This window comes from Xyrauchen texanus, chromosome 1 (genome assembly GCF_025860055.1).
Source record: "Xyrauchen texanus isolate HMW12.3.18 chromosome 1, RBS_HiC_50CHRs, whole genome shotgun sequence".
Taxonomy (NCBI): Eukaryota; Metazoa; Chordata; class Actinopteri; order Cypriniformes; family Catostomidae; genus Xyrauchen; species Xyrauchen texanus.
In genome coordinates this window covers 38,615,616-38,630,674 of record NC_068276.1, presented here as the reverse complement: position 1 = coordinate 38,630,674, position 15,059 = coordinate 38,615,616, and the positions used below count along the sequence as shown (strand labels likewise).

Below are 15,059 nucleotides of genomic sequence, written 5' to 3'. Positions count from 1 at the left end.
TGGCCCCAAAAAGTATTTGGACACTTCAGTAACACTTAAAAAATGTAAATGTCATTGCATTATATAACAAATAAAACCAACTGCTGTTTATTTTTAAGAAAAATGAAATGGGGGGGGAGTCCCTACTTCATTCGGTCTAGCATCATTTGTTTGCAATCATTTTATGCCACTTGGTTTGATATTTTGCCATCTATGCAATTAAATGAATACATTTTTACATGTGGTCTGAATGTTTAAATACTTTTTGGTTTTACTGTACTGCATCTACCAATTAATGGAAGGTCCCTCGCTTTGTGCCTTACAGGCTGACACGAAACTATCCCTAAACCTGCCCTTAACCAAAACCTCCTTGTGTATATTCCGACTGTAGCTCTTATCACCTTCAGATGACTTCACATTACAAATAACATTCTGTTTTTACTTATGTTTAATCTTTTCTACATTTTGAGTCTAGAATTTCTCTTTTTAATGTCTCTTGTTTGTAACAAACTGAATCTGTCTGGAACGAACCTTGTTTGTGCAATGGCTGTTGTAGAACCAAACTGATCTGAGATTTTAGTGTGCTGCAAATTCATGTAACAGCTGTATTCTGAGAGAAAGAGACCATTTTCTTGAGCAATGTTGTTTCATTTATTATTTCTTTCTATTTTTCTGGCTTTCTCTCTATTCTGATCGATCTGAATCAGCTCAATTGATTCACACAGTTGCTCACTCTGTCTTTCGACCTTGTTTGACACATTTGTGTAACGTTATCTTGCATTGTCTACAACCCTCTTGTCTAGCATCAAAATAATCAATGCAATAGTTGTCTGTGTGTGTTTTAAAGTCACATGCTGAATCATATTGTATGTCCCCTAGTTCTGCTATTTATTTTCCTATCCTCCTGTAGTCTGTTTGTGCATTCAGCTTTTTGCAATATTCTATACTACTTCTATACAAATTCTAAACTTTCGCACACACAAACACTTTTTTTTTTAATACAAATGCAAACAAATGCAGTACCCTCTAATAAAGGACCCTTCCAAATGCCATCAACTCATAGGAAGCCTGTGGGATTTCCTGGACCCAATGAGATGCCAGGGAGGCAGATGGACTTGAGAGAGGCCCAATCAGATCCCACACTTGGATCAAAGTAGGAGTTTATTCTGCTGCATGATGGATTTCACACGTTTTGATCCCTCCCTTGTCTCAAGCCTTGACCCCCTTTTATAAGGAAGTATTTTAATGACAAATGTCTTTGGGGAAAATAACAATGGATTGCACTTATTTTAAAATAAACGCATTGCATTAACAGTGTTTGAATTTTTTGGGAATGCAATTTCATATAGTTGTATATTTAAGCTGTGAACTTGACAATAAACAAAGTCATTTTAAAAGGTTTCCTCAGTTGACATGCCACTTTACTACATGTGTCATCTACTGTTTTAATGTACAACAATATCTGTAATCATCTGCAGTGAGGCAGTTGTCAGTGCAAAGTCTTCCTGGTTTGTAACTGAATTATGTAAGGTGCATATTTATTGAGTTCTTAATCGTGACATTTTGTGTGAAATTATTTCAGTTGAAATATTAACAGTTTAATATACAACCATATGAAATTGCACAGTTAATGTAATGTGTTTATTTTTCAGTGTGTTTATTTTTGTCATTAATATACTTCCTTACCTTCACCCCAGCACTTTACCTCACAGTCCAGCTTGTTTCCAAAAAGGTTTATCCCTAACAAGGTTTTTTGTCTCCTTTACCTCTGATTTGTTGTTTGATCTGTATTAACGATTATTCATTTTTACAGCAATGTTTATTTTCAGTTATATATACAGTAGGTGATGTCAGTCTGTTAGACCTGCTGCAATATTTGAATCTGGGATTTTGAATAATATTACTACTACAAACTACATTTTTAAATTTAGCATGGATATGCATGCATGTCCAGTTGCATGGCATGATGGGTGATGTAGTATGTACAAGATAGTTTTAGACTTGGCTCATAATTCTTTTCATCTTTATATTTAGGTGATGGGCTAAATATACTTTGTTAATGGTTAATGAAAACCAATCTGTACTCCTATTAGATTTGATGTACTATGATCAATACTAACTAGAAGAAAACCTTCATTTCAGTTACAGTAGTTCTACTCAGATATTCCTTTTGGACTATCGCATATGGATATTAAATACCCTAGTCCAGTGGTTCCCAACCCTGTTCTAGAGGCCCCCCCAACACTACACATTTTGGATATCTCCCTAATCTATATATCTCTAAAAAATGTGCAGTGTTGGGGGGCCTCCAGGAACAGGGTTGGGAACCACTGCCTTAGTCGATGTTTCCCTGATCTTCTCACTGTGATTGTATGCCCTGTTGTATTTAAGATACCGTTATAGTGTTGGTTAGTTGGTTGGTTAGTTCCGTTATAGTGTTGGTCACCTTTATAGATCCAGATTTTAAGTGTACTACAGTAATTGCTTTCTAGGAGGAGGAAAGAAACCCATATTGTTCCACACAGCTGTCCAAATATGAATAGTGTGCATCACTCTTCACACACTATATTTCAATGTAGTCAATGGGGCCTATATGATTATTTGTTTTCACAGGTAATAAAATGTACAACTCTCTGAACTAAGTTTTACAATGGTGCACAAACATACACAACCATACTGACACACCTGACTGCACTCCATGTTCAGGTCCTGTGAATCTGTGCTGCTTGCCAAGTTCGAACTTTTGAAGTTGGAGCAGTGTTCTGGTAATGTTCTCTGTGCCAGTGGTTGCCAACACCATCTGGGCTGGAGATACGCACGCGCGCGCACACACACACACTCAAAGCGGCTTTCCCGCATCCTGGACCAGCCCCAGAATTTTAGCAGATGTCCCGGGTGCTGTCAGTCTCCATAGTAACATGTTGGATTTTTTTTCTGCTTTTTCTCTCGGTTTCCCCTTTCTCCCTCTTTCTGCAGTACCAAGAGGAGGAAAATGGCTGATAAGATCCTTCCACAACGGGTGAGTGCAGTTTCTGTGCCTTTTCATTGTTCTCATTGGTTTGGTTGGTTTTTATGAATATGTGCAGTGGACGTAGATGCAAGGGCGTTCCCTCTCTCTACCTTTTCGAAGGGTGGAATCCAGTACTAGGCAAGCGATGCGAAGGGCAGAAATGTTATGGAAGGCTCATTGTCACTACACTTATACAATATAGATAGACTACTAAAAGCAGGGAACATTGCAGCTTTCACAGGTGTATCATAGTCTAATATTTTAATTATTATAATATATATATATATATATATATATATATATATATATGACAGTTAATGGTTCAGTGGCTTATTTTAAGTTGGATAAATTCCATTATTTTTAATTTACTTAAGTTAAAATATTGTGTTTTATGTATGGTTCTATTCACACTGCACATTTTATAGTCATTGTGTCACTATAAGGTGGTTGTGTTTGATAAGATAAGCAACAGAATGTGTGCTATCAGGCCATATAGATACAACTGCAGTGGAGTCTCCAGACACATTAGTCAATGACAAAACACTCAGTCAGTCTATTATCAACAGAACACTCAGCAGAGCTGAGAGAGAGAGTCAAATAACTAGGATTGTTCAGATTGCCTTACCAAATTAAACATTTATTTTTTTATCTATGTTTTATTGAATTCCTTCATCAGATACGTGAGCTCGTCCCAGAATCCCAGGCATATATGGACCTGTTGGCATTTGAGCGCAAATTAGACCAGACCATAATGCGCAAACGCGTGGACATCCAAGAGGCACTTAAGAGGCCCATGAAGGTATTCCTCATCATATTAAAATTTTTGGATATATTAACAAAGTACAAAAATATTCTTTCATGCCAAGTATTTATCAGTTTAAAAATTATCTTTACACTTGTTTACCTACAATGCAGACCATTTAAAAGACCTTTATGAGCCTTTAGGAAAAAAGTTCTTCATAACATTGCCTCAAGGAACTTTGTGTTTGTGTGAACTTTGTGGCTTCACATTAACAATACCACCTGCATTAAACACAAGATTAACAACTTAAATGAGCAGAAAATTTGCTGGATATTGTTATTCAGAGTGTCTTGCTTCAGTAACACAGCACTTTTTCCCAACACAATGCATCTGAAGAGTATGAATATGCTAATGTCATCTTGAGAATAGGATGAAGATGAAAATAAATAATCAAGGAAACGGAGGCCTTGTTTCTCAAACTGTATTTTGTTCTTTGGTCTACTTTGTCTATTTTTAGCAAAAGCGGAAACTGCGTCTCTACATTTCCAATACTTTCAACCCTGCAAAGCCTGATGTAGAGGACTCTGAAGGCAGCATTGCATCCTGGGAGCTGCGTGTGGAGGGCAAACTTCTTGATGATGTAAGTCAGATTACAATTACATTTAATCATTTTTAGCAGGTGCTTTTACCCAAAGCGACTTACAAATGAGGAAAATAACAAGCAATTTGTCCTACAAAAACCAACAATATCAGCAATTTAGCATTGCCAAGTTCCAAGTGTTATTTTTAATAATTTGCTCATGGACTTTCATGATTTACCAAACTTGTAATGTTTTGGTGTGTATAATAGAAGAGGCATGACTCTTATCGCACCTGATCCACCCATACCATCTCAATATACTGTATGTTATGAAATCTTTATGAGTCCTCTCACTTATCAGCATTGTGCTACCCACACTTGGGATCTCAAACATGTGGTTCTGTGAGGATTTTGTCATCTTGTCAAGTTTAGCTATGTACATTTTGAACTAGTGAGGTTAAATGTACTCTCACAGGCTCCACAGTCATGACCACAGAGATGTGCCTTTCAATTAGATCACTTCCTATCCTCCATCCAAACATAAGTGTCAGAAAGTTCTGTGGCTCCATCAACTTAATTTTGTTTTACTCTGCTCTTTTGATAGTTGCATGCTTGCCTCCACTTAGTCAACTATGCATATCTTAAGGGCATATTCATGGGTTAAATACAACAGAATCTCGATTGATTTTTGACATGCTACCGTTATCACAAAAATAATTTTAACAAATCTTAGTGTAAAAAAAGAGAGAAAAAGAACAAAATCATGTTCATAATAATGCACTTATGAGGCACAGAGGATAAATGTTTAAAATATGCCACTATCACAATTAGAAATTGTAGGAACAACACTTAGATATTACACATTTTAGAATCACTTGTCAATTCTGTCTTTGCCAAGTTATATTGAATCTTTCAACTCATATCATGACCAGTTTAAAAAAGTAAACCCATTGGCTTTTTCCTCATTTCTGTGTGAAGATACCATGAAAGGGATGTGACAAGTAAACGTAAAGTATTATTTACAAAGAGCAAATTCCAAAAAATGTTTGCCAGTAATGCAGAACCAGAAGTTAATTCACCAAGAAACATTCCCACCTTAACAGGGCAATTAAGCTAACTTTACGGCTCAAATGAGAGGAAAAGTGCTTTAACAAAAATAATTGTTTCACATTTCCTCTTGCCCACTAAACTTCCAGTGATGCCATAAACATTACGTTATAGCACAAAAACTGAGGGATGAGTCAAAATTGTTTTCTGTGGTAAATATAAAGCTTAAGTTTTATTTAACCCAGAATATCCCTTTAATGTAGGTATTCTTCCATTTCAAGTTGGCAATCACAAAGTTATCTGACTGTGGAATTAGTACTTAGAAGCCCATTCATTGTTCAGAAAATGCCTTTACTGTTTTGTATAGAAATATTTTTGTTGTATTTTTTTTTTTAAACGTATTGTACATTTTGATATTGTTTTTTGTATGTAAGCATGTTTTTGGTTGATCATCTATTAACACTGGTAGAGAGATTTTTTTTTGCACTAATATTTATGTGATTTGGCATACTGGAGCTAGGTGTATTTTAAATTACCACTGATGCAACCTTGTATGTAGTTCATTGTAGGTTTGTTTTTTGCTTAAGCACATTCCCTCCACATCCAGTCACAAGGCTACTGAAACATGACTGACCATACAAAAAAATTAAAATCATTGTACCTGTCTTTGAACTCTGAGTAGAAAAAAATACTTTGTCCTTCATCAGAAGGAATTCACTTGTAAAGGTGTAAGTACTTGGAGACACATACTGAGCCTCTTTACATGCACACCAATATGCTGATTACTCCCGAAAAAATTACAAATAAAATAAATGTGTACACACATTGTAAATTGAATGAATAGAATGTCGTATGTCAAAAATATAGTGTCTGAGGAATGTCTCAAAAATCATAATTGTTGACTATTTCCCATGATATTGTTATTGTAATTATTCATTTCAATTAATAGATTTCCAATTTCCATTTTGTGTGGAGCAACTGCATGCCATATTCTTTATGGACTGTTGGCTACATCCAAAACAAGTTGTAATTGTAATCTTGATTATTATTTCGATTAATTGTGCAGCCCTACTTTGCAGCCAATCGATACATTTATACATCCCATTTTATACTGTAAGTCTTCATAGCTGTTTGATTATAACACGAGTATAAATATTCAGAGAAGAAGTATGAGTATGGGGACTTATTTTTAAATCTGAATGCAATGCAGAATACATTTTGACTCTTGCTTCTAACCAAGAATGGTTTAGCTAATGCACTTGAAGCGTATGTTTTTCCATGCCCAAAGAAATGAAAGTAGTACTTATTGATGAAAGTTTCAAAGAATAATGCTGCCTTTGGGCTGAGTGGAATGTTGTTCTGCATAGCAAATCATCTACCAGTGCACCACATTTAATTTGAACATTCAGAGGTCGTTCTCTTCCATGGAAAGTCTACATGTAGGCTTATGCTGTGGTGCAAGCAAGGCTCTTGTTTTTCCACAATGTCTTTAAACTTGAAACTGGATAGTTATGTTTACTCATTGGCACACTCTGGTTATAGAAAAACAATACTTATCCTTTTTTGTTCACAGCCAGGAAAGATGAAAAGGAAGTTCTCCTCATTCTTCAAGAGCCTGGTGATTGAGCTAGACAAAGACCTTTACGGACCTGATAACCATTTGGTAGAGGTTGGTAGAGGTTTAATGTCCTACTAGTAGCTCAAATGACTATGAACTTTGGCAAATCCTACTGTAAATCTAGAGATAACTAATAGTTTACCAGTATAAATGCCACCACAATTCTTACAAAGTATTCACATGGTTTTATTTAATTCCAAGCATATATTCATGCAGTAGAGCATTTCATTAATTCTTGAATTGTCAGATATATACTCTATGTGTGGTGATATTATCCTAGAATGTGCACACTAGAGTAAAGTTAAGTCTTTCAAGTCTTTTGGTTTTCAGTTACTGGAAATCTGTGAATTTTTGCTTTTTAGTAAGTAAATGCATGTTGATTTCAAATTTTTCCTGCAGTGGCATCGTACTCAAACCACTCAGGAGACAGATGGTTTCCAGGTGAAGAGGCCTGGTGATGTTAACGTCCGCTGCACTCTACTGTTAATGTTGGATTACCAGGTAAAGTCAACAAAAAACACCCAGTAAATTGAAATTTGATGGACATATCAACTGAAGAGATTTCTTATGTGGTTGACGACTGAGACTTTGGTCAGTTCTAATTTTAGAAGGTTTTTCCAAGGAATTCAAGATTGAAAAACATTGTGACAATTATACATTTAGTTAAAATGCCTCTTTCATTTACTTTAAGAATCATTAAAACTTCAATTTTACCAGGAAATCGCAATGAGTATATTAAGAATTCTCACATGACAGGAACTGATTGAGCAGCAGGTCTAAATGATCATTTTGATGTGCTTTATTTTGTGACTACAGTTTTCCAGTCAAAGCTCTTATTAAATCTGCTTTGCCAAGTTTTCTATATAAAGCCTGTAACCATGTGTCAATATCCCTGTAGTGTTTTGAAAGATAACAAAGAGTGAACAGCACAAGTGATGTGAGATTTTTGTGCCCTGTATGTAGCCGCCTCAGTTTAAACTGGATCCACGACTGGCTCGTCTGCTGGGCATTCACACACAGACTCGCTCCAGTATCATACAGGCACTCTGGCAGTATGTCAAAACCAACAAACTGCAGGACTCCCATGATAAGGAGTACATCAACTGTGATAAGTACTTCCAGCAGGTATGCTTGATTAGAAACTACCTCATTGCAAAGTTGTCTTATTTATAACGTACACCCCGTAATTATGAATGAAACCGCTCCATTTAAAGCCTTAAAATGTCTTTTTTTTTTTTTTTTTTAAATATAGTGATCATAAATTAATAAGAATATTCTTACGATTTTGCCTGCAAGTTGTAATTATTATGGATGGCAAGTATACTTTATTACTTTAAGCACATGTACCCCAGAACGTTTTGTAAGCGTTTATGGCCTCCTCCTTTCAGATATTTGACTGTCCGCGTCTAAAGTTCTCCGAAATTCCACAGCGCCTCACCAATCTTCTACTGCCCCCAGACCCAATTGTCATCAACCACATCATTAGGTTTGACTGCCTGATTAGGTTTTTGGCTGTCGTCTTGTCTCATTAATAATATCTGTCTACAAAAATACGGTGTTCTGCAATCTTACATGTCATTATTTAATTTTTTCACCATTCCCACCTCAAATGAGAAGGTTTTAAAGGGATAGTTCACCAAAAAGTAACATTATCTCATCAATTACTCACCCTCATGCCATCCCAGATGTGTCTGACTTTCTTCTGCTGAACACAAATGAAGATCTATTGAAAAATGTCTCTGTAGGTCCATACAATGCTAGTGAATGGGTGCCAAAATCTTTAATCTCCAAAATCCACATATGGGCAACATAAAAGTACTCCAGTGGTTAAATCAATGTCTTCTGAAGTGATATGATAGGTGTGGGTGAGAAACAGATCAATATTGAAGTCCTTTTTTCCTATAAATTCTCCTCCCTGCTCAATCTCCTCTTTAACTTTTACATTCTCCTTTTTATGTTTTTGGTGATTCACAGTCTTATTAAATAATGATCTGTTTCTCACCCACACCAATCATATCATGTCTGAACACATGGATGTAACCACTGGAGTCATATGGGTTATTTTTATGCTATCTTTATGTGGATTTTGGAGCTTCAAAATGTTGGCACCCATTCACTTCCATTATGAGGACCTGCAGAGCTGAAATATGTAAGTCATACACATCTGGGATGCCAGAATTTTCATTTTGGGGTGAACTATCCCTATAATACAAATTGTACTTATGCATACTGTTGTACTTGTGATTTGGATTACATGAATTTAAATTTAAGTATAACATGAGGATTTTGGTTCAGCTTTTGTGAATGCTTTGTGCCTTATTTGTTGTTTACTACTCTACTATGAATTCTCATAGAGGTTATTTTTTGTTTGGGAGTACAGCGTTGATCCTAATGATCTGAAAAAGACTGCGTGCTATGACATTGATGTGGAGGTGGAGGATCCACTTAAAGCTCAAATGAGCAGCTTCTTGCTCTCCACAGCCAATCAGCAGGAGATTGCATCCTTGGACAACAAGGTAAGCACAAGACTGGCATAATAGTGAGGGAACTTACTGAACAATAGAGCACGATTAAACCTCTAGTCGAGCCATTCATTCAGAATTATATGGTCTCTGATTCTGGCTTATATTATGACTGTTACACTGACAATATGGACAGAATAACAATCAGGATTTAATAACTGAGACAATACTGTGGATCTTACAATGGCATCCTTGATTCTAAATGTCCTTCAGATTCATGAAACCATCGAGTCTATTAATCAGCTGAAGATCCAGAGAGATTTCATGCTCAGCTTCTCCAGAGATCCCAAAGGCTACATCCAGGACTGGCTCAAATCCCAGAGCAGAGACCTCAAAGTCTGTACCAAGTTAACTTTCTTGTCTGTTGCGTTTCTGATGACTATTTGCATTTATATTTCATCACAAGTTGAAGTGTGCAGTTCTTTCGGTGTTAAAATGTCCATGTTTCTTCCTATCCCAGTTTAATGTGTAGCAACAACAAGTAAGCCATTTGTAGGTGTGACTACTTGTTCTGAACAGGGGTCAAAGGGGTTGTAAGAGTGTTTGAGAAACCTGTTTGGTATTTTTGCAGTTCTGCTTGGTGCCACTAGTGGCGCAGATATGACACACTTTAACTTTGAGTCAGATTTATTCAAGCTTCTAGAAGATGTTTTTGCAAAACTCACTTTTGATCTTTGTTATTTGATCCAGCATCATATTTAGTACTCACATTGTCCTACATTTCTTACTGATATCACTTTTGGATTGCTTGTAGCTGATGACAGATGTTGTTGGGAACCCAGAGGAGGAGAGAAGAGCAGAGTTTTATCATGAGCCTTGGTCTCAGGAGGCTGTCAGCCGTTACTTTTACTGCAAGGTAAGGATATTAAAAATATATGACATGGGTTAACCTCTCATACTGATCTACTGCAAAACAGTTTGCTGTATCTCAGGTTGTGTGTGCCGCTATGTCAATGTATTTTTTTGAGGTTGTATTGTTTACCTGAACTGCACTGTGCATAAAAAATTGACATCCTAATCTGTCACCCTCATTTTCCCCTTCAAAAGATTCAGCAGAGAAGACAGGAGCTGGAGCAAGCCTTGGCCATGAGGACCACCTAGAACCCACACTGACCACATTTAGACACCACAGCCCATTTGTGACAACTCTTAGCCTAGCCACATGGAGATCTCTGCATTTATTTTTCACAGTGCATGACAATCTGAGTCATTGTTGTCACTGAGACCTACAATCTACAGTACCAAACTAGACCAATCATACCCAGTTACCCCAAACAGCCCTTGCAGCTCCCATTATATGGGTATCTCAGCCAGTCATGGTGCTGTGTCTTGGATGGCATCATCTCACAATACACTATTTAAAATTCTAGTTTTTAATACTATTTATTTACACCAGCATTTTGAACTTAATTCTGAAGACTTCAGAGCTGGCTTCAGTCCCATTGACTGTGGATTCAACGGTAGTCATGGTTACCTCAATTGTGATTTAGCCTTCTTCCTCTCAGTCATCAATTTCTGGTATTCATAAACATTTTTCTGTGATTAACACACTGGACCCTATTATAAGATTAATAAGTGCTGTGCTGTGCTTTAAGTCATAAACTGGATCAAATGTAATTTAATTCTGAAGTTCTTCTCCGATTATTGAACCATCTGCGTCCTATTATATAGTTAATTTATGGGAACATGAAAAAATTGAACCCAAAATATTTCTAAATTCAAATGAAATGAAAACATTTATCAAAATAGAGAAATTGTCAAGCAAATCCAAACATTTTTAACTTCTCCAACTTCTTTTACCGGCTCCTTTTGCAGTGACTTAAAAATCACACTTGGACAACAGGTTGAAATAAACCATGAACTATAGACAGTTATCACAAATCTAAAACATTTTTGATTGTTTCATAAAACGGCTATAACTCTGATTGTCAAGGACATAATTTGACTTTCCACTATATTTTCACAGTTTGCACTTGAACTTTATTACCACCTGCTGATGGAAACGCAAACGTAGGAACGTAGACTTCGCGCTGAAAACGTCTTAGCGCAATTACCTATTTCTCAGGAAAATAGCGAAATGTACTTTGCGGCACATCATTAACATACAATACACCCACTGTTTGCGCGCATACACCCACATATAGTGCAAACACTCCCACCCACACCCACTTGCGCTGTTACGAAAATTGCACTTAGAATAAGTGCTCTCACAAAAATTGGATTAGACAGTCGTTGTGCGTAGTGCTGCGCTTTGCGCACTCATGAAAATACATCCCACTGTCTTTTGTTTAAGAGTAAGATTCAACTTTATTGTCATTGTGCAGGTATAGAGCCAATGAAATACATTTGTTTTCGCATATCCCAACTAAGCTGGGTCAGAGGCAGGGTCAGCCACGAAACAGCGCCCCTGGAGCAGATAGGGTCAAGGGCCTTGCTCAAGGGCCCAACAGTGGTATCTTGGCGGTGCTGGGGCTTGAACCCATGACCTTTTGGTCAGTAACCTAGAGCCTTAACAGAGTCTTTCATCTAGCCCGCCTGGGGTCAAATTTTGCTTCTTTTTATTTTTATTTTATTTATCAGTGTTGAAATAGTGTAAATGGAGCTAGGATACTGGTTATGTCTATTATTTTACTTTTATTCAGAAGTGTATTTATGAAGTACTTTGAGGATGGCAGATTTTTAAAGAGCATATTTCTGTATTAACTTAATTGGTGGCTTTCAGGATACATGTAAACTCTGCTGTCACTACTACAATATTGACATTTAGCTTTATTAACCAAGTAAATATTGTAGATACTTTTAAACATCGAAGGAGGTTGTTTTAATCAAGTATTTAAAATCTATTGACATAGTCAATTAGTTCACTTTGAAGGAATTTGATAAGTTAGTGTTTTGAGTCTTTCACTGATTTGAAGAAATGATATGAAGAAAGTAGGCCATCACCGCATACTAAATTTAAGCCTCAGTAATAAGACCATCAGAGAGCCGATTTAGCACTCAGCTAGATAAAAGTCAGTATTATGTTAAATCCTGTCTTTACTGAGATCTTACTTTATGCTTCACCAAATGTGTTGTTTGTTTGTTTTTTGCACAAGCCACTATATTCAAATCCGGAATATTTTTGCTCTGCTTCAATATTCCGGTTTAAAATAACAACTTGTGAGCATTTGTTTTTCAAACAGTATCTTTCCATTTAAATAGTAACTTGATTATTTTTTACAAAAAAAGTGCTTTTATATGTGATGTTTTACCAAAGGTCTAAAATGCAGCAAAAACAGCGTTCAGACTTTGATTAAAATACATTGTAAAATACATGTTTTGAATTCCCACAGTAAATGCATATATGTGAAAAACAACACTTTTTTTTTTTCTACATTGCTCTATGACATTTAGTGTCTTTGCACTAAACCATGGATTGTAAATGGAAGCTTTGAATGCTTTCCATGTTAATCATAGGTCAATTAAATCAAAGGAGACAAATGAAGGATAAACAAGGGGAATAAATGTTACAATGTGTTAATGTTGCCCACAGCCGTGTGGCACTATAAACTAACTTCATCATTGTCGTATAGTCCTGTATTCTCACTGGATCTGAGAGTTGATCCTGAACCCTCTGTTGGTTCTTTAGTGTCAGATAGGAGATGATTTGTCCAGGTCAATTATTGGCAGTTTCTTGCCTGTGACTCTCAGACAGTACATCTTCTCTTTAAGAGAGAGGAATGCTGATGTCTTTGGGAATGACCTCTGTGTTGTCACTCAGAATATTTTTTTAGACCTATGCATGCTGCATGGACATTTTTATACTTTCATACATGGACATGAGAAATCTTTTAATTGCTAGGGTCTTGATCAGAAGAGGACTGATGTTTTGTTTGTGACCCTCAGTGTTTGGGTCAAGATGCATCTTCTACATACGACCTTAACTTGTACAGGCCATTTTAGGTCATATGTTGTTTTTGTTTGTTTTGTCTTTTAAAAATACTTTGCATTTTAATATGTGGATAAGAGATGCACACCAAGGATTTTCACCACGGCTACAGTACCAAGCCTGATTGGCAACAAGAGCACCTCCCATCGAATGTCATGGGTACTACATGTGTGATGTCAGCCATTTTGAACATTATGAACTTGTGTACAAGAGTTGTAACAATGTAAATGTCATTATAACATCTGCCTGTGGTGCTGTGGTAGCAACTGAGCAAGCTCTTTTGTGTAAAGCAATCTTTTCTCTTACCCTCCAAGGCACCAACTGTGTATTAAAAAAAAAAAAGTGTTCATCGTTACTGCCTCTCCTGCTTATACAGAACTGTCCATAAATCCTGGGGTCAGTCACGACAGCCTTTGTGGCACAGTAAATGGGATCTCTAGTGCTTCATTAATGGAAACATCTTGCCCCTTAAAAGTCAGGTTTGAGCTTACTGTACCATTCTTATCCTTGAGTTTGTTCATATAAGTACTGAAAACTGACATCTGAACAAGTGTTTTGTTGTTTTTGTTTTAACACTTAACAATAAGGTTGTATTTGTAAACATTATACTATTATTTATATATATGTGTATATATATATATGTATGTATATTATAACATTACATTAGGTATCATAATGAGTTATCATAATAACCACATTTGTTTATTTTGGTTAATGTGCACAGTTGTTGGTTTACAATGCATCTACTAATGTTAATATATACAATACGATACATTTTAAAAATGTATTAGTGTTCAAATTCAAGTCCTGCAAAATATTGTTTATTCTTAGTTCATGTTAACTAATGTAGAATATTGTTAACGAATACAACCTTATTGTTAAGTGCTGTCATATTTCTTTTGTCTCTCACAGTTTGTACTGCAAGTTTGTTGTCTCAATGTTCACCAAGAGATTAGTACGAAACTACAGAAGTACCTGTGAAGGACAGTGCGTTTGTAAACAAGTGCTTTCCAAAGTTTGTGAATGGACCAACCTACTGAAAATGTGTTGTGAGTTTATTCTCAAGAACTGTATTTATGCGTGTATGTGAAAGCAAGAAAAAAATCACTAGCTCAAATGAAGTTACACTCGGTTTGATAATAAGATTGTGGTAGTTAAGAATAAAAGACTCATCTCTGCTTTTGAGCTGTTGCTTTGTGAGTGTTGATTCATCTGGAAATCGTATCCCTTTCAGCATTATTTTCTTAAATGCTCTTATGTGACAGATTGAACATTGCAGCATTGTCCTAAAGTACAATAAGTAGAAACTTGTGTTTTACATCCAGCAACCACCTCTGTTTATAAATAACCGTTCACTACCTCTCTGCATTTGACCTGGTCAAATTGGTGCTTTTTGGAGCTTAAAAATTTTAGTCACCATTCACTTGCATTGTGAGGACCAACATAGCTCAAATATTTGTGTTCAGCAGAAGAAAGAACTATTCCATTAATGCATTGAGTATCAAAGTTGCAATTAATATTTTTTCACAGCAATTCATAATCTTGGCTAATGTTATTGCATAAAAACAAGTGTTTATTTTTAGTTAATCTTAGTTCATAATGATTTAAACTAATGTTAACATCTACAGTATAA

General features: G+C 36.0%; 1 protein-coding gene across 5 annotated transcripts in view; it reads left to right on the top strand.

Annotated features, from left to right (window-relative positions):
• LOC127635662 (SWI/SNF-related matrix-associated actin-dependent regulator of chromatin subfamily D member 3-like) overlaps positions 1-14,599 on the top strand; it is a 58,481-nt gene extending 43,882 nt beyond the window's left edge. For 4 of the 5 annotated variants that reach the window (XM_052115968.1, XM_052115891.1, XM_052116025.1 and 1 more), the window contains exons 3-14: positions 1,043-1,132; positions 2,956-2,998; positions 3,666-3,788; positions 4,249-4,371; positions 6,932-7,027; positions 7,376-7,477; positions 7,940-8,101; positions 8,365-8,462; positions 9,357-9,492; positions 9,712-9,834; positions 10,253-10,354; positions 10,546-14,599. In XM_052115968.1, the coding sequence (XP_051971928.1) occupies positions 1,043-1,132; positions 2,956-2,998; positions 3,666-3,788; positions 4,249-4,371; positions 6,932-7,027; positions 7,376-7,477; positions 7,940-8,101; positions 8,365-8,462; positions 9,357-9,492; positions 9,712-9,834; positions 10,253-10,354; positions 10,546-10,599 (1,252 nt within the window). In that variant the 3' untranslated portion in view covers positions 10,600-14,599. The remainder of the gene's footprint in view (positions 1-1,042; positions 1,133-2,955; positions 2,999-3,665; positions 3,789-4,248; positions 4,372-6,931; positions 7,028-7,375; positions 7,478-7,939; positions 8,102-8,364; positions 8,463-9,356; positions 9,493-9,711; positions 9,835-10,252; positions 10,355-10,545) is intronic. The other variant, XM_052116185.1, reaches the window with a different exon arrangement.
• The last annotated feature ends 460 nt before the right edge of the window (positions 14,600-15,059 follow it).